At 30.5% G+C, this 23,912-nt stretch overlaps 2 protein-coding genes across 4 annotated transcripts; both read left to right on the top strand.

Annotated features, from left to right (window-relative positions):
• The first annotated feature begins 6,851 nt into the window (after positions 1 to 6,851).
• LOC119689702 lies at positions 6,852 to 9,172 on the top strand. 2 transcript variants are annotated; one of them, XM_038104592.1, is made up of 2 exons: positions 6,852 to 6,960; positions 8,211 to 9,172. In XM_038104592.1, exon 2 carries the CDS (start codon positions 8,232 to 8,234, stop codon positions 9,009 to 9,011), a length of 780 nt encoding a protein of 259 aa, XP_037960520.1. In that variant the 5' UTR covers positions 6,852 to 6,960; positions 8,211 to 8,231; the 3' UTR covers positions 9,012 to 9,172. The 2 variants fall into 2 exon arrangements, with proteins under 2 accessions (XP_037960520.1, XP_037960519.1); XM_038104591.1 differs by lacking the exon at positions 6,852 to 6,960 and adding an exon at positions 7,706 to 7,844.
• Positions 9,173 to 13,826: 4,654 nt separating this feature from the next.
• LOC119661803 (aly/REF export factor 2-like) lies at positions 13,827 to 15,079 on the top strand. 2 transcript variants are annotated; one of them, XM_038071290.1, is made up of 4 exons: positions 13,827 to 13,893; positions 14,053 to 14,279; positions 14,403 to 14,553; positions 14,623 to 15,079. In XM_038071290.1, exons 2-4 carry the CDS (start codon positions 14,097 to 14,099, stop codon positions 14,886 to 14,888), a joined length of 600 nt encoding a protein of 199 aa, XP_037927218.1. In that variant the 5' UTR covers positions 13,827 to 13,893; positions 14,053 to 14,096; the 3' UTR covers positions 14,889 to 15,079. The 2 variants fall into 2 exon arrangements, with proteins under 2 accessions (XP_037927218.1, XP_037927219.1); XM_038071291.1 differs by lacking the exon at positions 13,827 to 13,893 and having other exon boundaries at positions 13,993 to 14,279.
• The last annotated feature ends 8,833 nt before the right edge of the window (positions 15,080 to 23,912 follow it).

The raw sequence follows: 23,912 nt of genomic DNA, 5'->3' as shown, positions 1-23,912 counted from the left end.
CAGAAAATTTGCTAAAAACTCTAAATTCGTTTTTTTTTTTTAAATAAAAAACAAAAATTATTAACCATTTAAAACTTCTTTTTTTCACACTTCAGCCCGTAATTTCCAAAAAAACGAAAAAATGGACTAATAGATTTGAGCTGAGCTACCTCAAATTGCAATAAATATAGTTTAAAACTAAAGTGCTCCGGCTAGAAAGGTGTTTCATTCGGTACCCGTAGGTGGAAAACATGGTAGAGGACATTCACAGCTTCGGTGGAAGGACCAGGTGATCAACGATTTGTGGGCGCTCGGAACTACCGATTGACGACAGCAAGCAACTGATCGGGTTGACTGGCAGAGGCTACTCGACGCGACCAAGGACGACTCACGTCTGTATTGGCCAACTAAAATAAAAAACATAGTTTAAAACTTGATTAGAAACTTAACAAAGGTTTAAAGTGGATGACCAATTACAGGGCAATTTTCTTTGAATAGACAAAATTACTTATAAAATAATAATCACGATAGAATGCATATAATATATATAAATACATGTCGGCTTAGTGGTGCTAAATGATCATGTTAATAATAGTTTAACATGGCCATATACTGTGGCAATATTGATTGTAAAAAATTGTGTTGGCAGTACTGCCCTCAGCGTAACGTCTCTTTAACTACCTTAAAGTATCTCCAATAATTTTTTTCTAGTATATTAATTTGTGACATAGTATCAAGAGTTAGACATATTAGAAACAAATACGATTGGATCAGTAACAAATACGTAAACCAATCTGTAAAAGGTCACATGCTCAATTGAAAAATGTTTGGAAGTTTTCAAGTCTTAAGTGATCCCAAGTGATATTAATAACTGAATTCCAAAAAAAAAAATTTGTTCGATATTATTTAAAATAATGGAAAAATATTATTTTAAAAAAAATCATAAAACAATCATTTTTGGAGATGTTGTGAATAATCACTTTTTAAATATAAATATCATTATTGGAGATGTTGTGAATAATTACTTTTTAAATATAAATACCGTGTTGAACAAAGTTAATTGAGACTATCATCAAACAAATCTATACCAAAACCAAAATTACCTGCCAATATGGATTGGTTCTTTTTTTCAAAGTCTAAGAAGACATAGGTTATATACCTATATGCAAAATTTGCTTTCTATACATTACATAGTAAGGCTGCCAACTCTTGACTCAACACATTAGAAATGCATATCTTATAGGGAATATATTTCAATATTTATTTATTTTTAAGATGTGATATAAATTTTTAGCCATAATTTTGTTTAATTTTAAGTACTCATTGAGATATAGAATATTCTACTTATAAAAGGATTGTGGTAATAAATATAACGTGGGATCACCATTTAATCTTGATTCTAGAAATAATCAGAAATAATCTTAATTCCTTTAAAAATAATTCCTTAATTTTTAAATAAAAATAATAAATAAATAGAAAAAAGTGTTTACAACAAAACTCTGGAAAAATGTGCGATCATAAAAGTCAAGTACAGCTTTGAGTCAGTTGTTAAGATGCACTGGCTCTGAGCTTCACTCTAAAACGCTGCCACTGGTATAATGATTTTAATCGTGTGAGGTTGAGATTGAGTTGGAACCCTAGCATACTCGTATGATAAAGACTTGTTCTCATTGCATCCCACCCCCCATCATTTGACAAAATCTTGAAAAGATGCTCGTACCGATTGGTATAGTGCACAAATATGTTCAAGAAGTACATTGGCGGTGCTTTAAAAGACGTATACTAGTATAAGATTGTTACAGGTAACGGTGACGAATCATGGATATATGCGTATGAACCGGAACGTTAACAAGATGAACCATATCCAACAAAAGATGTTCGCGCTCGTAGTTCATCGAAACAAATGGTCAATGGTTTACTTGAACGTAAAACAGTCAATTCCAAATGATGTAGAATCATTATTTGAACATTCAAAAAATCGAATTAATGGGTCATCTGCCGTACAGTCCTCAGTCCTGAATTGACATCCAATAACTTCTTATATATAATATATTAATTAATTATTTTACTTTCTTAGTTAATTATTTGGCCATAACAACCGGTTACCGAGTTTCGGACTGACGCACCATGTCTCAATTATGTTTAATTAAGTATTAATTATATATTTCTTATTATCGATATATGATATTAAATGTAGGGTACTTATAAAGTTTATCTTACCGATTATGTTGATGTTTTTTCCGTTTTTTATACATTATGGCTGACATCGTAATTTTTTTACATGCTTGTTTTTTATGCACCACTATTTCCGCATTTCCGTTTCCGTAGCGTTTTTATGTGTTGGTCAGGCTTTGGGGTCTTAATGTGTCAGTCAAAGTTGTTTGTGAGCTTTAGGCTAACTGAATGTGATTGGCGTGCGAAAAGTTGTGCGTGCCCATAGACAATCATACACAGTCGTACGAACGTACATCCTTGTTGTGTGGCTCCTAATGAGCTAAATGTGTGTAAGGTGAACGCATTTGACTATTAGTTTTGTCCTAGTACTTTGCGCTACAGTTTGTTGTTACAGACCCTAGCTCGCTCAAGCTTCAGTTTAATTAATTATCAGATTAATGTATTGTCTTGAGGTGTAATTGTCCTTTCTGAAGCGCATAGATAGACATGTACGTATATACATGGGTAAATACGTATTACATTCTATTTATAAACTTTCATTCGCTTTGTCAAGAACACTTGACTTCCGTATGCCTCATGCGTTCCCCATGAACATGTTAAGTTCCTAATATGTTTTTTGATTGTTATTATTTGGACTTGTATAAAACGTCAACATTTTCATTAATTGTCAGTGACACATGCTCATGCATTGATACTAATGGTTTTGTCTTTCCGAATTTATTTATACACTTGTTGTTTTTTTGTACTTTTTATTAAGGAAATGTAATAAAATTAATTGGGCTAATGTTCTAAACTGACTGCATTTTTGATATTGAATACAAGAATATATTACATTTCACTACCACATCAATTAAATTAATTATTATAGCACCGTATAATTATTGGAGCCAATATAGCAGATAGAAAACCAGAATTAGTTAAGAAAATATTGTACATCACATATTTTTGCTGAGCAATTGGATGAAGTGTGAAATATCATTGTAATATATTTTGTATTTATTGTATTTTAACTGAAAAAAGTTTAGAAAAAGTTCAATAACTAAAGTTAATTAAAAACAAGATACTAGATGCGTATTTAACCAAACACATTTTTATTCAACCATATTTGCCAATTACTTAGTATTTTAAACAACTTCATCAACTTCATCAGTTTTAATAATTAACCTTGTCATGTTTTGTGATTCGAAACTTAGTCTGATGTATAAATACCATTTTCTCTAGTAGGGTTTAAGGCTTCAACCATGCTTTTTAACTTCAATTTGCTGCTCTTCATATATCGTGGCTGTGGGTCACAAGGTATAGCTTAACGGAGTATGTGTTTGTTTCCAATTTCCCTTGTGAAGTGATCATTATGATATTGGGCATTGTTTTTGCGAGTCTCCCAAATTGAGCAATGGCGCACTTGATCCCGTTTGTTAAAAGCTGACATATCTGTTAAATAAACTGGAGTTAACACAAGAGACTACCTAAATTAAGGTGCATAATATTTCCCACATAATAATATTTCCCAAATTGATATGTAGTCAAAGTTTTTCATGCTATGCATAGCTCTATAACACATATAGCGATATTTGGCAATAATTACGGCTTAATGATTAATGAATAATTTGTTATGATTTAGTATGTTTTTATCAATTAATACTAACTTACTAGAAAAATTGTAGCTTATATATAATAACACCACAATACCAATGTATGCAGCAGCCAGAGAATCGTTATATCGTAATAGAGATAAGAACTGTTAAAAACTTAAATTAATTTGATGCTTCGGAAGTATCCTTAAGAAATAAGTCATTGGCTTAAAAGTAATATGGGTTGTTAAAAAACATTGACATTTTTTTCAAATATAATAAGAATATTGATATTTGGAATCGGTTGGTGTTTAAGTAATGGCAGAGCTTCTTTAGTTACTACAGATTCGATCATGAAAGTCTTAGTTTTGAAGCGGTTAAAAAAATAATTTACGTTTTTCTTTTCATATTTAGTTCTATTATTCATAATCAAAAATTGTTCTCGTATTGTTTATATTTTGAATAATTGTAAAAAATAATAAATATTTACTAAAGAGGTTTTTTCGAACAGTAGTGAAATACAACAACAAAAATTCGTTTTATATTATTTTAATTAATTAAATTTTTGGCTGACCACACAGTTGTTTCGAGTATTGCTAAATATCCATTATCAGTAGTTTTGAAAATAATTCTCGGAATAATTTAATTATTTGTAAATAATTTTTTGAGACTGCAAGTACCAGGAATTGTACTCGTGCCCTGCCAAAATTGAAGCTCAGAGTCAGCGCATCTTAACCAACTGATCCAAAGCCGTACTTGACTTTTTATGTTCGCATATTTTTCTGGAGTTTTGTTAATTTGCTATGAAAGTTTTATCAACAAATTTACTTGCTGAGATTATATTAAAATGAAATCATACACCAGCTGTAGAATTATTGAATTAATTAATTATATTTTTATTTTTAATTGTTAAATTTCAATACTATTCTGTTTGTAGAGACATTAAGTGTTGCATGATTTATTCTTTCTTATGTATCGAACCTAATCTAGGAACGTAATGCTGAGAAATATTGACTTATATTTTGAAGAGCAAATTTTTTATTTTAATTTAAAATTATTTTTTTCCTATGCCAAGTAATTTATTTCAAGAAAATTTTTTATGTTAATATAACTGAATTCTTTGTCTGAAATTCTTTGTCTATACATTTTTTTTGTATAAATTCATGTCGTTAATAGACATTAAACTATATCTAAAAATTTGTAATAGTTGTAATATATGCGCACAAATATTTTTTAATTTTATAATATCTTCATACGTGTGTCTACGTTATCTTTAGCTAAACCACTTTAGTACCTTTAATCGCCTTAAAGAGAGAAATATATGCAGAATTAGTATACTTCGAAGTAGCTTATAGAGCAATAGTTGCATTCAGTTAGTTTTCTTAGAAATTCGTGAACATTGACAGATGTATTTAGAACAATGCAATTTTAGTGCAGCTACAATACAAAGAAAATCTACGTTTGCTGTGCATAAGTTTCACATGGAATGAGACACATTTGTACTTCTATTCAAGTAAACAATATGCAAAAATAGCTTTACACATTCAAACCAAGTTGAAAACTGCTGGTTGGTTTTACTTTTTAATTAAAGTGCACTGCTTCTCGTTATCCGGCATTGGCACCAGAAGAGAAAACAATCACTTTGCCGTTTGTCAGGAAACATCCTTAAACGCATGCATCCATAAAGGCAAACACAATACCGAAGGCTTGTATCCATGCACGTACACCAGCACTAAGGCAACTTAACAGTTAACCAACTTTTAGGCATTTTATCACCTTTGACGAACAGATTCTATCTTTGGGTTTTCTTTGTATTTCGTGCTCGTTTTTTAGTTTGCTTCCACTTCCATTTTTTGTTATAGTGATTCTGAGTTCTATATGGATATGTTCATTTTCCTTGACACTTACTTTTTATGTCTTTTAGTTCATTTTGCTATTTGTAGCGGTTTTTGCTCCAGCTTCCTTAATCCTTTCTTTACTTTATTTGCAATTAGTTGTTTTTATTTTTCTTTTGTATATGTATGGAGTGTATCATTCTTCACCATCACCATCAGTGTTTCTTTAGTAGACTCGATTTATATCAGCAGTTTTCTTAAAAAATCACGCCCCTGTTCTCTGTCAAACATGAACAAAATTTTATTAGAAAAGTGATTAAAATTTATATATATAAGCATATTTATTCCGACTATATTAATAATAAAAAAACAAAGTATGAAAACAAACACTAAAGTATCAAACATAGTGTACTGTTTTGTGTTTTTGTTAACAGGCACTAAACGAACAGTACACTAAAAGAGTCCGAAACACATCAAACAATTTTAGTGTACTGTTTTCGACATCTCCCTTAAAAATTTTATTTTTCGCGTTGTCACGACTCTATGGTCATTTGAGTGTCTATCACTGTTCTCTCCAAGTTGAACATCCGTGCGTAATGAACTAATGTATGTAACGAAATCCTCCTCATGAATATATGAGATTATGCGTCGGGTTAAGAACACACGATGGAAAAACTAAACTCCAATGGACACTTCAACGCAATGGTGGGTTAGATAATAACTTTGGTGATACTATCGGAAAGTTCAGCCTTCATACAAAAACTTCTGATGGTGAAAAAAGGCTGATTGATTTTTCCGTGGCTCAAAATATGGTGGTTAATAGTACCAGATTCCAGCATCTCAACGTATATAAAGCAACATGACTGTCACCTAATTAAAATGTAAGATCTCAAATTGACGTCAGCCTCTGTTTTTAACGTATAACGACTACACTGCAGTGTAGCTTCATGTCAAAAATTTCTTTCATAGTTTTATGAATACAACTTTTTTAGAGATAAAAATATACGAGTATAATTGTGAAAATATTTTAGTAGGAACATTCCAATAATTTCCTCTATTTCTATCCAATTTAGACTTATTAACAATGGAGCCATATGATCCTGGAATGAAAGTTTCAACTTCTGCGATTTTCGAATTCAAAAAGAATAATACCATATTAGTTTCGATATTTCGAAAAATTCTGTAGTTAGCTTCGAATTATTTTCAATCATAAGTTTTGAATTTTTTACTTCACATATAAAATTAAATAAAAATGTATAAAATTTTATCTGAAATTCTTGTGTAGTTTACGATATATACCTTTTGTATAGATATATCTTGTGCGGTATATCTCTTAGATTTAAATTTTATAAGTGATTATTATAGAAAAATTTGTAGTACTCAGTGAATTGTTAATAAAGGTAAGAATGCATTTTGTAAATCGTTTTTATATCTCGTTTTTCCGCAGAGTTTAGAGTAGACAAGTAACAATCGAGGGTTTTGTATATCTTTATTCTTCTTCTTATAATTATTTTCTACATTCTACAGCTTTAAATTGATGTTTTCTTTGCCTCTTGAAAAGAAATTCCACTCAGACCTTTGTTTCGAAAAGTGTTAATTTTTTATCTTAAGCGCTTTTTAAAAGAATCGTAGACATAGCATAGAGTTGGATTAAATAAATAGAAATAAGTTTAAAATATATATCTATTTAGTACTACGTTGTTTTGCGAACTCAATCAGTAAATTTTTCATATACAAAATTTGAGATGCCACATTAGTTGAATAGAAGTATATTCTAGAGATAGGTAAGCATTTAATAGGGTTCTTCTTATAATAATTCCTAGTGTGTTGCCTTATATATAATGGCATATGACAATGCACACAATTTGTTTTCAGTCTGTCATTAACGAGTATCCAATGGTGGCAGTCCCGAACGGAAACTCATGCACTTTCTATGTCATGATGTTTCGTGACTTTAGATCCCAGAACAATGTTTATTCTTCCCACACTAAATCAGTCCTATTATAGAATTAAACTTCTCAATTGGAAATATATAAATCAACATAGTTAGCGTAGAATTTATTACCAATCCCGGACGATGTAAAATTTTGAAGTTTTTGTAGAATTAGGTATTTAATTTTATTTTTATCACTCGAAATTAAAAATCTTTTGTTTTGTGTTGCTTAATTAGTTAATAAATTATAATTAATTTCGTGGAAAAATTAAAGGAACACGTGATCGTTTTTGTAGAAATTATCTTTTTATCACCACCCAGCAGTAAACTGGAGATTGTTGAACGATTTGAGTAAGTGAATATCTTTAATTTTTTCTTTTAATATAGCAAAAAAAAATTGTGTAATAAAAAAATAAAGTATCATAAAAAACTTGAAGTATATTAACGTAATAATATATCCTCGGCAGTTTCTAGCTGCCGATATTAAGTGATATTATATATATTTCATCAACAACATCATCATTATGATCTTCACTATAACTGGTTTTCGACCTTAGCCCCCTTCAACATTTCACTTTATATTTAACTCCTTATTATATAAAAGTTCAGTATTTTATAGTTAATATGTGGAAACTTATCACTTACTATACGGTAAGACTAAGTCTGATCATAAAAAACTTATTTCATAGTATTTAATAAATATTTTTAATATTTTAGGTTTTCCTGTGTTAAGTCATCATGAACAGAGATCGAATAACAAAAGCCAGGACTAAGAAGCATAATTCTCCCGCTGGTGATCGAGCAGGTCCCTGTAGCTCAAATCGTATAATGGATTCATATACAGATGATCTCTATCCAACCACAGTGCAACATCGGCCAGAGCATGTGTTTCTGTATTGGCTTACAGTAGGAATTGGTATGAGTATTTATCTGGTCTGCGTCACCTTCCTGGCGCCAGCTGAATCATCCAAATGGACGACCACATGTATAACTTCTGGAATTTTGTGTTTCACGGCACTGATATACTTTTCAGAAGTTAAATGCAGAGCCGATAATATTAATCGTGTTGGATTTCTCCAACATTTACTTACAGTGATAGGGCAAAGCACACTTGTTTGTATTGCTTGGATTGTATTCGTAAAGGTCTTGGAAGTCACTAGTGATTCTGTCAATAAGCAACAAAGGCCTCTATTCAGAAACCGAGAAACATCATGGAGGGAACACAGTCTTTTCCATTATTTGGCTTATATATGCATGGTGGTTGCTTGCCTTGGACTTTGTGTTCCACGTCAAAAAATCAGTGATGTTAAAATTTTTGCAATGAATCTATTCAATCGATTTTGGCAATGGATACAAAACTCCATGGGTTTTTCAAAAGTAGATAAAAATGAGGAGGAATCAGCAAACACTCCCTACAACCAGAAAATGATACGGAGCGCTGAAAGAGAAATAAAAAAACAGGAGCGAGAGAAAAATAATAAAAAAAAAGTTAAGAAACAACAAAAGAAAAAGACCTAGTCAGGTTTAAGTTCTGGACTTAAAAATTTTCACAAATGAACTAATAAATTTTTGAACTCGGAAAATTAGTATTAACTGCGGAACTACGTATGCAAATATTATCATATATTATATATTAAGAATTGCTTTATTTCATGACTGATAAATAAATTACAAATCTATTGAAGATTCGAAAAATTTGGTATATAGTCTGCAAGTATTTATAATATGCAGGAAGTTAAGCGATTGCAATGGGTATTTTGAACGGATGCTTTTAAAATTTTGTTACTGGAGGCTTATTTATTCTACAATAGATAATGCACTGCAAAAAAAATTTTTTAATGTATGTAATACTCGAACTTATTATTTTTATAACAGTTTAAATACCCATATGGTGTTATAATAATATAATAATCATCAATATTTTTCTGTCGTTGAAAGTCAAGCTATATTAAATAAATATTTTATTTCTATAAGAATTCAGTCAGGCACAGAACTCTTCCAACGGATATGTATATTTATATATTTATATTTTAAAATCATTATAACTTGCATAGAAATGTGTAAAATAGAAACAATTGAAATAGAAACATTTATATTGACTTTAAACGCAATAGAGCTCGGTTAGTCAGCAGTTCATCAGGTATGGAATTAAAAACTTTTATTAAAATAGAAATAAAACGGTTGCCATTATAATTTTAAACTAATTGAGAGTTACAATCAAGTATTATTATTATTCGAAATGTGATGTCGGGGTTAAACACTTTAATGTATGTAAGCCAACTACACTTGTGGTTGATACTTTAGTCAAGTGTATTTTACATGACTCAAAAGTTCTCCACAAAATATCCAACAGAGTAAGATTCTTTCGCAAACCGAGCTATTACAGCATATATAACCCAAATATAACTGGCCTTTGCTTGTACGAAACTTGGCATTTATAATATGCCTGAAATGAAAATCACAGCGTACATTGATTTTGTGCGGATAGAATAGTATTTCACCAAACTTGTGGACTTTCTCTGTTCCAAGAACCGGATGGTTTATATTTATTTAACCACCCAGTAAAATATTAGATGCATCCGAAGAAAATTCGATGCGAGAAATTGTCATCCAACGCTGCTGTCTGAGCATTTAATCTGCATCTGTTTGACGTATTCTTCTACCTTTTCCATAACAACGCCAATATTTTTAGCGATGTGATCTGTTAAGGATTTGGTACATACCACGTGTAGAGTTTCTTCAAATTTATTCACGGTTTTGCCTATACAATTGTGAATTATGAGCAATTATGTCGACCATATGATCTTCTTATGATGCACGAAATGTACCTACTAAAGAATCATCATTTCTATGGCAAGTTTTCATAAATGTCACATGTTCAGTAGTTGTACAGGCCATAAAATACACTGAAAAAGTGTTCTCAAATCAGGACCATGCAATGGATAATCTGTAATATTTACAACAAAAGTAACAGATTCAAACGAGTTTCAAACATTTTCGTTATTGCATTTTCCTTGACATTTGTGTTGTGCAACAACTGCATTTTTGCATTTAAAGTTTTTGTTTAATTTTTGACATATTTTGTGGATTCCAGGGCATTCAGGACCCGCAAATTAAATACACACAAAAATTTACAAATTCGCCTTGCAAGAAACTTCCGATTCGGAATTTTTGTTTAATGATGTACATAATTATTGACTATGATTCACAAACTGCAACCGAAAATAATTCCAAAAAAGAGAAAAGGAAAATTGTGTACTTTGATAAATAAGATATATCTGTGACTGTTTGAAGTAATATTTAAATTGGAAGTTCATTTCTTGAAGACTCTACTGTTTTAACACTCAAGATTTTTGTGCATTCAATGTACTAAAAACCAGAAACTTAAATTTTCATCTTTTAAGTTCATAAAAAATTATTATAAACAAAAAATAATGGTTCCGACAAAGTCCATTTGGGTACGTCTATTCTACCAATAAAGTCCAACTACTGGGTTTTATGAGTTTGTCATGAGTTTGGTTTGGCGATTATCTCTCGTATCAACAGTACGGGAGAGAAATATATTGACATGCCAAACGTTGTGGAAAATATTAGACACCAGAGATATATATATAGTGGACTTACAACATTAAGTAATGATCCTAACAATCGCTTCATCGCGTTTGTAGTATTGATGGTGAACAATGTCACCAACGCAATTAAACGCCTTCAAACTCTGAATCAAAATTCATTTAAAACTTATAGTTTAGTACAAGTTTTTGGGTTCGGGAACGCAAGTGTTCTTTGTTTGAAAAGAGCTGTTATACTGACGTAGTGCAATTTTTCATGCCATTGTTATTTTCTGTTTGTGATGTTGCTGATGTTGTTATTTTTTTCTTAACTATATTACAAATTTGTCGACAGCACTCCATTTAAACAACTAAAACTAGCTAGAGTGTATTTTTGAACACAAAGACTGTTCGAGACTCCAGCGCTTGCACTGACCCTACTCAAATAAGGGCGTTGGAATTGCCTGTATTAGAATAAGTTCATTTTGACAACAATAAAATAATCATATGACTGATATCCTAACATTAAAATTTAACTAATTTTATAGAAATATATGAATAACATTTTTTTGATTATGAATTTCATTTTAGTTCTATGACAAAACATCTAATTCGATATTTTTTGTGGTTATTATAAAATTGTCTTCAACTTTAGTCATTTAGAAATGATTATTTTAATAACAAAATTTTTAACATAATAATAATAAAACGAAAATAGTTACATATACATAAAGCAATTAACTTCATTTTCCTGTATGTCAGTTCTATGTCAGTTGCAACACTAAATCAGTTTAAGTAATCGCAAGTTTACCGCAAGTTTACTGCAAGTTTTGTGTATTTGGAGTTTGATTGGTTCGTTTGATAAAAGAGAAGTTGCGAAAATCTGTTCGATACTAGATATATTTATAAATTATTTGATATTCCAAAAATCTCTACAAATTGTCAGATTAAAAAGACATATTATAAATTGTATTTGAAAGTCCACCCAGACCGAGTTGCTGACCATGAAAAGGAAACGGAAAAATTTGAATTATTATCAAAGTTGTATCAAGTCCTTACTGACTCCAATAAATAGGTTTTAGTAGAAATAGTATATATTAATTATACACAAAGTACAGCAATAATAATTTCACTATTTTATTTAACTAAATTATTTAATTCCTAAGAGACGGCTTATTGACGTTGTAGCACGGAGATGAATATTCCACTGAATGCACTGTGTACGCTCCTAAAGTGATCTTTTTAAATGAGAGTTTCGAGTGCGAGTTCCTTAAGTAATCGAGGAATTTTACGTGTTCGTTTGTTTATTATATATATTATATTATGTATCCTGCAACAAGGCCTTATATGATGAGCGCAACATGATTGCCAATGCTGATATGGAAAGTAAGTTATTAAATTCGATGGATCGAATTACCGAGAAAGATATACTTAACTATTAGAACTTGTATGTGGGCTATGAATTGGAAAAGTCGGATGTGAAGAGAGCATACCTCAGAAGAAAGGGAAACATTGATCATATTATGAATCCAGTTTCGTTTTTAATAGGCGAAATATTTATATTCTACCTTATTGGTATTGTGATGTGAGGATTTGTTTTTGGTTTGATAAATTTGTTAATAAAGATGTTTTTGGAAAAGTAGTGAACTACAACAACAAAAATTCTTTTATATTATTCTAATTAATTGAATTTTTGTTTGGAATATTGCCAAATACCCATCATTAGAGGTCTTGAAAATAATTATTGTATTTAATTATTTGTAAATAATGTTTTGAGACTGTAAGTATCAGGAATTAAACTGATGCCCTGCCAAATTTGAAGCTCAGACCCAGCGTTCATTAGCCAATTAGCATTGCGATGTCATCTTATGAGTATTATTCAAATATATGGAGTTCAACGAGATCTGATTTTTGGTCTAACCTTGTTTCAAAAAAAAAACCAGAAACATTTGTGAAGCTCACATTAATTCTAAAGTTTAATTTTTTGATTACATGCTAGCATTATATACGAATATATGGTAAATAGTTTAAATTTTAGGCATATAAAGTTGGGAGAGAGAGAGAGAGAGAGAGAGAGAGAGAGAGTTATGAGTGAGTTATACATATTTTATTCGATATCTGCTATACACTGACTATTTAAGCGCTTTGGTGCTTATGCTGGTCTGACATATGAACAACGTATCACACAATGTATCATCACAAGGACTAATTATTGCAGTGTAAGTTTTCTTCGTTGTACAAGGCTCGCGTATCAGTACAACCTAAACAACCACTACATACGATCTCTAACAGACCCACAGCAAATATGACAGGCGTTTTTTTGTAATTTTTTAATAATTTTTAATCAGATTAATATCCCCAATGTATGAAACAAGACCTTGAAATATTTTCTGTATATCTATATATATGAACAAAATAAAAAAAATTATTTATGTTAAATGTCATATTCAGTTTTTATTTGTCCAGACAATAAACAAAGCAGAGAACTTTAAAAATTTCAAAAATTAATATTACAAATAAATTTATAGAAAATATAAAAAACATGTTATGAGAATAAATTGACCGCCTTTTCATAGAAAAACTATTGACTATTGACTACCCACCAACGACTATATAAGATATGATATATATGATATGGAAAAAGTTGTACCCAAATCATTTGAAGCAACCTATTGGTACTTTTTATATGTAGTTTAGATATTCTTGAAGTTTTATATACGTAGGCGTTGACTTTACTTTAAATAAATTTTTGATTTCGTATTACTATAGTAGGTCTATTTCTCAATTGTATTAACTGAAGTGTATGTGCGCAAAATTGTTTTTCCAGTTAAGGAATCGATTCCCAGGATAGTGTAAGATTAGAATATAGAATACACCATAAATTTGTTTTCAAAACACATGATGGTAACATTTTACTTGTTCTGTCATAAGAAAAATTTTGTTTTATTGGCATCAATGAAATTAATATCTTAACTACGTGGCAATATCGAAATAAATTTTTTTTCTTACAGAAAGTTTAGAGCGTTCACAAGGCTTGCTCAAAAAAGTGGTTATAATGGATGCAGAACATTTTCAGTTAAATGCTTTAACTATGTCACTCGATGAGATTATCGAGGCTCAAAAGAATCAGGGCGCTGTACGCAACCAACACGCCCAACGTTTTCAACGTCGTGGCGGACAGTATAAAAGTGTAAGACGTGTTATAGCAAGAAAGCCCTATCAAAAGTTTGCAATACGGGTAGGAACTTTTTTCCTTAATAATTTTATAATAAATTCTTTCTTCACAAATATCAAACCATAACTTTAAATTATTTATTTTTATAGCTTATAAGATTAATAAAAAAAACCTTAACATTTTTAGCGTTTCAAACCTATGAAGGCTTCTACAACACGTATCGGTATTTCTAACCTTTCATTCGATGTCGATGATATAGATCTCCAGACTCTATTTAAAGAATGTGGTCCAATTAAAGAGTCTTCTGTCTACTATGACCAAAAAGGCGACTCTTTAGGTAATACAAAATTTCGCTTAATATAATGTCTACTTTTGAATATGTATTAATATATTTCATTTACAACAGGAATGGCAGAGGTCGTATATAAAACCCAACGGGCTGCTAGTACTGCGGTCAGTTGCTTTAATAATGTTAGGTTGGATGGTCGTAAAATGCACGTTCATCAGTTGCCAGAGAAACGCAATGTATGCCTGGCGTGCTTCTACAGTAAGCGTAATAATTATGGTAATGAGCGTGCTAAGTTGCGCGAACAGCTCGACAAAGAACTCGATGAATACGTTGAACGCTTCATGGATCTTAACAAGAACTCGGCCTCTCCCATGACACTTTGAAAACAATTCAAATTGCTAAATATGAACTTTAATCAATTCTTACTATATAATTAGTCTTTATCATGTTGTAGAAAATATAAAATACAGGTTTGAATAAACTGATGTACAATGCAAACAAACATACTTAGACCGTGTACTAGTAATGGAACTGAAATACTTAGCCATAATTTTTTCGACTTCCATTTCATTAGTTGTATAGTCCATATTAAGGCTTTTTCAATATTGATACATAATTTGAATGCTTCTTATATGAGTTGAAGAAAAATGAATAAAAATGTGGTGCAGATGTCGTCAAGATAGTTTTAATATTAAAATGTACGTCACAATCCGTTGGGTAAGAGTCAAAAGGCGTTATGTCAAATTTTTTTTAAAATTATTCAGGAAACGAAAGAAACTTGTTTAATGTTTTGATTTTTAATATTTTGTGAAGCCTTAAATTCTGTTTCTGTGCCATTATTCTAACAATATATTGATGACTTTTATAACAACTCTTAAACGACTCATAAACTTTTTCTAAAATATTATTGTTGCACTGTGCACTATTTGCAACTTGAAATTATGAGTGACTTTATATTAGGTTTTAAAAGCACCAACTTAATTAATTAATTATAAGTATTAAAGACTTTTTAATATTTATAAAGCAACGAATTTTGAACGAGGCAAGCCATCGAAAAATTTGATTAAGCTTGAGCAAACCAGGTTCGAATATGATAAGCTATGTATTTCCTTGTTATGATTTGTCGTCGTTTTTGGTGGAGTTAAACCACACTATCGCTCCATCGAGGAGGAGTTCTGCATGAATCTTGAAATCCTAGTTTAAAAAATATTTCACAATTCAATATGTATTTTAAGGCTCAAATGTCTGTTACTTTAGTATTGCTAATGGGACGACCAATAAGATTCTTCAAAATTGAATGTTGAGAAATGTTTCAAACCAAGCATGATCCAAATAATCAACATCGTACGGTTCCGGAATTTTTGTGTATCTTTTTATATGTAAACATTGTGGTGTATTCTAATAAGTTATGTGAAGGTCGATTTATATAAAAAAAATCACGATAAGAAAGTTATGTTGAGTAGAATTTTATATTAAAGAAGTTATGTTAAGTAAAATAATTACATTATAACGAGACTAAAAGTCCTAAGAAAATTGTACAAAAACAAAATGAATTTGAATAAGGTTATTAGTTGAGATCGATCTTCAGACTTTAACGGGAAACAATATTTTGCTCCCTTAGCGAAAGTTGCTAAAAGCGGAATATCTTGCTCCTGAGCGAGAATTCATATTGTTTTGATATTTCCGCTCCCTTACCGGAAATCTTAATAAATTTTAAGCTATAGGTAAACGTTATATGGCAACACTACGAGCAATAAAACATAACATACTAAGCTGTCTACATCCATTAAGTTTGAAGTATCTTCTGTTCAATTATAACTCTCTGAATAAGTCATACATCAAGCAATGCATTATTCATAACACCATTAGGTTTTTGATAAGCATACCCATCGTCACATAAATAATTTTTCTTAGACTTATTATTTCCTTTAAGATTCGGTAGAGTTGTTTTTAATCTTCATTAGGGCAAAAGATATTATTTGGGGGAGAGGAAGAGGATTGTCTTTCTGGACATAGTCTTGTTTTGAAATCAGAGGTTTTTACATTCAATTGAGCACAGTAGGTATATGCATACTTAATTTTATTTTATACTTTAATATGATTGAAAACTGCTGCTTCTTTGGGACTCTAGATATACTGTTCAATGTCGGGACCTTGCAGCTTCAATTGATTCAATCAAAGTACATATATAATCTCAGTTTTAATTTCAGATTATCAGACAAAATTGTTCAAATATTTTTTTGTTTTCTGCCATCAGTTCTTTGTGAATAAAACTGTGATGTCATAGTGTCGACATCACTATCTTGTAAACATTTAATGTCTCGTTTTTTAAATCCTTTATTTATTTGTAATGCCTAGTACTTTCCTCTCTATGTTTTTCAGAATAAATTTTTGTCACACTTCGATAATTTATTATTTTTGACTACAAAGCAATCAGATTTTTCAATCTGTAAACTTTTCTCATCATAAATAATTCAACTATAAGGGCCATGTTATGCAGAGTGTCTCGGGCACGGCATGAGTACAATTGTTGTTGTTTTCAATGCAAATTTCAAATTTGAGAATGAGAGAAAAAACAATATGGCCGTTCAAACTCCGGCATGAGAGCCGGCGTATTTGTGCCCCGGCACTAAGGCAAAACAGTGTTGTTTAGTAATAAATTTCAAAATTTGCGCCTTTTAGGAGCAAACTACTACAATTCTAGTACGTTTTGGAGAAAAGATGGCAGTAAGCAACACAGCATTTTTTTTATAAATCGCTAATAATATAATTATTACAATTTCCGATTTCAATGAAAGGCGTAAGTACTGTACACAATTGTTATAAGATAATATAATAATAAATTAATAGTATTACATCCTCTAGGAGGTTTTTCTTGCTAGTTATTTTTGGTGGTAAATTGAAAGTGAGCCTATCTAAATTTCCTTTTAAATTTAGGCACAACCAAGAAGTAGTAAAAATACAAAATTGGCAATACTGATGTGACACTCTGCATAACATGCATTTTCGGCATAGCCCGAAAGAGCGTAATTTGCCGTGCCCGAGACACTCTGCATAACATGGCCCTAAGACAATTTAAACATAAATATTTGAAAAAACATATTTTTGGTTTTTTAATTTATTTGAAAATATTTTAAAAAATTCTTTTTTTCTTAAGATTGGAAATAATTTTGAACTTATACTTCTTATATAAATTTGAACTATAGAGAAAGAACAGTACCATATTTTGTTAATTACTTTTTGTTGGACTTAGCACACTTTTTTTTTGGTTCTGTAGACTGACTCACTTTGTAATTGAAGATAAATTTTATATTTTTTATATTTTAAACCTTCATCAAAATTTCGTTTTAGATAAGAAATGGACTAAACACGTTTACGATTTTAGCTGCCGAGATGTAGTAAGACATCGGTCGAGTTGGTTTTATAACCTAGGTAAATAATAGAAATGCGTTGCATTACAATAGTATTTATTAAAATGTTTCCACATGGAATCGTTTCTTCAATCACTTTTGGAATTCGTTTTTTCTGACAACTTATCTAGTTCCATTTGACAATTTAGTTACAACTTGAAGTGACAATTTGTCCAATGGAACTATAGAAACATCTAACGAATTTAAAAATTTAATCGAATAATAGTTTAAAAATTTGTTAGAAACTAGAGTCCGTTTATTTTCAAATAACAGATCCATATCCGATACTGCAACACTATATGTTACATACATATATATATTTTCAACGTAAGTAAGAACTTTTAAACATATTTTTTCTCTTTCAGTACCATATGTGTGTGCTGTACCAACCTTAAAAAAACCGATTTGAACGATTTTTTGAATAATGATAAACCTAAATAGTAACTGAATGTATAATATTAAAATAAAAAAGAATAAAAACAGATGCCAAATAAATACATGTTTTATCTTCTACATTCTGCCTATATATAGAAGTATCAGTATAATGAGAGACGGCCTAACTTTCAATTTGAATGGTAAGCAAGAATACCAAAGATTATGTTTGTTTATTTTATATAGAGCGTATATCGTATAAATAATATACAGATCAATTCTAAAAAAATTAGAAAACTGTGATCACCAGTATTAGTGTGATCTATAAGCTTATAAACTAAATATGAGAATGTCATGATATTATACCATGCATCTTCTTTGGGGCTTTCACTTTTAATCGTATTTTGTTTGATGCTGTTTTCGTAACATCATTTCGACATCACTTTTTTCAACTATATTTTTCGAATGGACACTTGATCGGTAACTGGCGTATAAGTTCCAATCCATGCAAAGTCATTGCAAGGTGCACGAAATGCAAGTATGTTATACTAAACTATATTGAATAAGAACATAACATAATTTATCAATAAGAAATAAAATATTATTAATATTATTTTATTCATCGCACCTTCTATAATCGCGGCTTTCACGACCCTGGCCACAAAATTTACCATTAATCTCACCCCCGCTCTAATCCCCTTCAGTATCACCCATTCTCCCTTATTGACGCTTATGCTTTCCGGGTTAGAAGAAGCTAGTCCACTAGGTATTAAGCCTATCTGTTCTCATCTCATCTCTCCTGATTACTGAAATGAAGTGGAAATTTTCTCCATTCATTCCTAAGCGGTGGTTTTAATGGAAGCAATATTTTGCTCCCTTAGCGAAAGTTGCTAAAAGCGGAATATCTTGCTCCTTGAGCAAGAATTCTTATTGTTTTGATATTTCCGCTCCCTTACCGGAAGTGGAAATCTTTTCCATTCATTCCTAAGCGGTGGTTTTAATGGGTTTAAGTTTCACACTGCGGCTTTCAATGCTTACCATCTACTGTAAATTTCACTATAACGCATATTAATTATAGAAATCTGAAACTTATCTTGCAATCAAGCCAACAGCATATTAAATAATCCTTAGCATATACTATAATTTCGTGTGTCCTCTGACATGACTTCTTGTTGCGATGCTTAATTGAGCATTAATCCTTTTTGGTGTCTTTGTGAAAATTTGAATACATTTCGTTATTTCGTTGTTTCGTTCTTTCCGTAACTGAGAACTCGTATTCCAAATATTAAAATTAAGAGGTATTAAAAAGGAAAACATATTATTTACGTAGAGTTTTTTTTATTTAAATACGACAATAAACAACAGAGTCCATAAAAAATGCGGAAACTTTATTGCCGCACGCACTGTAAGCGAAATGGGAAAACAAGCGGTAAAAGGGGGCTTAAGCACCGTTGAGTGCCTTTGACAGCCGTTGATGGATTTTGCTGGTTGTTTTGGCTGTGCCTTTAGCTGAATTCGACTGTATCTTGACAATGTCAGCAAAAATTTACATAATTTTTTTTTTTTTGGTATTTATATATATATAAATATTTCCTTGTTTTTGCCATATTTTAATTTTATTTCATTTTATTTTATTTTAAATATATTTACAAACACTATAGATGCAAAAATGTATATTGGTGAATAAATTTGTTTTTGGTCTTTCTCCATAATCCAGACTATATTTTTTATTTTATGGCTTCCTTTTTTAACCAGTTCTGCTTTAAACAAAACAAAGTATGTTTTAATAAAACATAAATATTTTAAAATATATATAAACAAACATATGGATGCTTTTTAATATTTTAACACATAAAAGTACTCATGTATGCGGTATGTGTATTTGGATATCGAAGGATTGAGGCATTGAAGCGTTGTTTGGATTTGGGTTTGGGCTTCGGTTTGGGTTTTGAAAAAAAAGGAAAAGCAATAACTGCCAAGTGTACTCATAAATGTTGTAAAATTGTCGAGATGTCAAACGAGATTTAGGCAGTTTTGTTATGTGGTTTATGGGTTTATTAACACTTGATTTTAATAGCGCAACAGCGATTTAAAAAACATAAAATGGAAATTAAATCCTCTATTTTTGCAATTACATTGTACAGTACAATTTCGCCCTTCAAATTTTATTACTTAATTTTTCAGAGTCTATTTGCAATTTAATCGTAATTAACTTTAATAACGTATCGTAAAATTAAATTTAAGCATAAAAATATCGTTAACATGCCCAGCCCTTCACATTCAATTAAATAGATACTGAGTAGTAGGTGAGCAGTGGTATTAGTTATTTTATAAATAAAAAGTTATTGGACTTCGGGAAAACAAATTTGAAATTTTCGCGTTTTGGAGACATTTTATATATTTACTAGCTATACCACTGTTACGCTGTCATGTCTCACAGATAACAGATAATTTCATTGGAAAATTTATAAAACTTCGATTTTGAATTTAGAGTCTAGTGAATGTACCAACCATAAAAATATTAGATGTTCAACTTTTTTATACAGTTAGAGCTTTAAGAATAAGCCTTAAATAAAAATGTTAAAGGTAATGTTTCGCGAGTTTATATGATGATGATATCAATATAATCCAATTGAATCAAGTGGTTTAAGAGTAAATTAGTTTTAATTTTTCTTTGTTTGTGATAACTCTATATATTAGTTAGTTTTGGCGGAGGGAGAATCGAGTCCTCCTCAATTAGCTAAAAAAGCCGTTTGGAACCCACTAAATCTCGTAATAGTGGGTAGTAGAGAAAAGATCAAGCTAGAATCAGCCGGAGACATTTATAAAGGCAAGCTCTAAATATTAACACTAAACAAAAAAGTTGTATTTTGTATGGTGGTCTCTTTAGGGATTCCGTAGTGTAAATAATATCTATGGAGGGTTTTCGAATTGCAAAGAAAGAAATTTTATTTAATTTATTGAATTTTGACTGACCATATTACGCTGTTTCGAATTTAATTAGCCCATACTCCGTAAATAATTTGTTTGGACTGCAATTCATTGAATTTCTGTTTCCAAAATAAAGCTGTAGTTTATAAGCACATTCTAATTTAAACACGGCAAATGCTTTGGTTAATGTCACTAAATAAATACAAAACAAAAAAAAAAACAGTGATAAAAACCTGGAACTAAAAGTTTGTGCAGCCTTAGCTACTTGTGGATAAACACGATAAGTCATCGCTTCCAATTTGACAGCCATGAGTTCTAAGCCTGGCACTAGCAGTCTAAATATTTCCTAACACCAGTGATGATGAGTACTTGGCAATACTCGAAACAGCGTTGTATGGTCATCCAAATTTTAATAAATTAAATAAAATTTTTGTGTTTGTCCTTTCTTTCTTTGCTATATGAAAACCCTCTTAATTTTAAATATAGCTTCTTTGTCATTCCAAGAAAAGCGTAGCTCTTTCGGCAACACTAATAAAAACTTTAATAATGTCTATGTGAATTCAGCGGTTCAAGAGAAAATCGGATTTTGTTACACAATATTAACTGTAAAAAAATTATTTAAAAATATTCTTCAATAAATGCAGTAAACTGAAAAGACTTGCAAATATGGCTATACCTGGTACTACACGCGCTTGTCCCACAATTATAGAGAAGTCGGTAGTAAAACATGCCAACACATTTAAGTATAATCTAACTACACTGCGTTATCAATATGCATTGAAGTTTTAACAATCAAATTTTATCTAGACCGGTTTCTGCCACAGTCTTTTAATATAAGATAGACCAAATAAACAAATAATGTCTATTCGACAAAAACTTCAAAGTCCTCACTTTCAATGGCATATTTTTAGAAAAATTGAACTTCTGGTTTGAAATCAAAACTTATCTCATGGTTCGTTAGTGGTTCCAAAACATAAGTAACATAGTTCTAATTTTTGACCACAACAGAGATAACAGCTTGTTGGGTACTTGATCATATTGAAAAAAGCCAGTGAATAATCTTGCAAAGACTAGTTGAGCCATTCTATTTTGCAAATCCGAAACATATTAAAGAATAAGTCGCTTCACAACTCAGTCTTTTATGAAAGAGAAGTGGATTAAAATGTATAAAGCCACTAATAGAATAATATTTCATATAATTGGCAGGCTTACGTGTCTTTCATATTTACAACTACGGCGAAGCCGTAACAGGTTATCTTATGACATTAAAATTGCAACAAAGTGGATCCATCTGAGTGTATAGAATATTGGATCTTATTGAGAATTCTAGATACTCGTCAGTCATTAAAAAATCCTAAATTGGCTTTTTTCGTAGCACTAAAAGTATCGTCATACTGTAATGTATGATTTATTATGTTCGCAGAGCTATGTTATATTCTAACTCAGCACTAGCAAACATTGTTTTTAATCTGATTTTGGCTATGTATATATAAATAAAATGCATATTGAACTTAAGAGTTGAAGATGGTTGTAATTTTTTTTTATATATATAATACACAAAAGTAGAATTACATGCTTATTTATTTCAAACTCAAAATAATTTTATTTTATAATACATAGTTACATATTATCTAGAAAAACCTCTCTTATGTGATTGATTATAAATAATTAGTTGCTAATTAATTTATAACTTACAAATATTGTTAGAAGTGTTGAGAAGCATAGAATAGGCGAAATTGGTTCGGAAATTTTTAAAATTTCGACACTTGTATCAAATCTAAGGTATTGAAGTTAAGATATAAGTTAAAAACCATTAATCGTCTGTATCTGTTTCAGTATCTCCCTCTTCCTCGTCTGAGTGATTATCATCATTATTTTGAACTGCTTCCATGATATCGGCAAGAAGTAAAGCCGCTATATGTTCCCAGTCGTCGGGTGGAGCTCGTTCAACAAATAATTCTTCGTCTCTATTCGGTATTTGTCTCTTAAATAAAAGAAAATATATTGTGATTTATGCACTTTTATGTTATATTTATTTCTTTATATAAGAAAATATGATATTTTAATAAATATATTAATAAAATTTATTACAAGCTCACATTTTTGACTATAAAACCCATATTTTGACTGTAAAACCCAAAAACTAATCAAATCAAATATTGCTTGCTGCCGCTTTCTGACAAGTCTAGAGTATAGGCAAAGACAGTACGTCAAAAGCTATATGGCGAAATATTATGACATTTGACGAAAGAACAGCTTCGCTTTGTACGGCGAAAAAAAAACGGTGACGGCGTAGCTTAATTACATATATTTCTGAACCTATATGGTTCGTATGAGGTTATTTATTTATGTGTATATGTGCTCCAAAAAAAATGTATTTAATTCTTGCATTTTTGAAAATATTTCAATATAACTGAGAAGCTAACGTTTTAACCTTAGGTTGTGGGAAACAGTGACGGATATGTTTGATGAGCACCGAAGCCATTGATGACCACTTTCAAATAAGAATTATATCTTTAACAAATTTTGATGAAATAGACTAAAACTAAACAAAGAATGATGGAGTATACACCGATCTATTCTTTAATATCTTAACTTTGGAAGAACGAGAGGCTAGTTGGTGTTCATATTAGGATGAGTATTTGATGGTTTGCTGAAATACTTAATATTATTAAAGTCAATATTAAAATTCTT

The sequence above is a fragment of the Teleopsis dalmanni genome, chromosome X (genome assembly GCF_002237135.1).
Source record: "Teleopsis dalmanni isolate 2A chromosome X, ASM223713v2, whole genome shotgun sequence".
NCBI lineage: Eukaryota > Metazoa > Arthropoda > Insecta > Diptera > Diopsidae > Teleopsis > Teleopsis dalmanni.
Note: the sequence above shows the minus strand (reverse complement) of the source record. Positions and strands in the feature narration are given on the sequence as shown.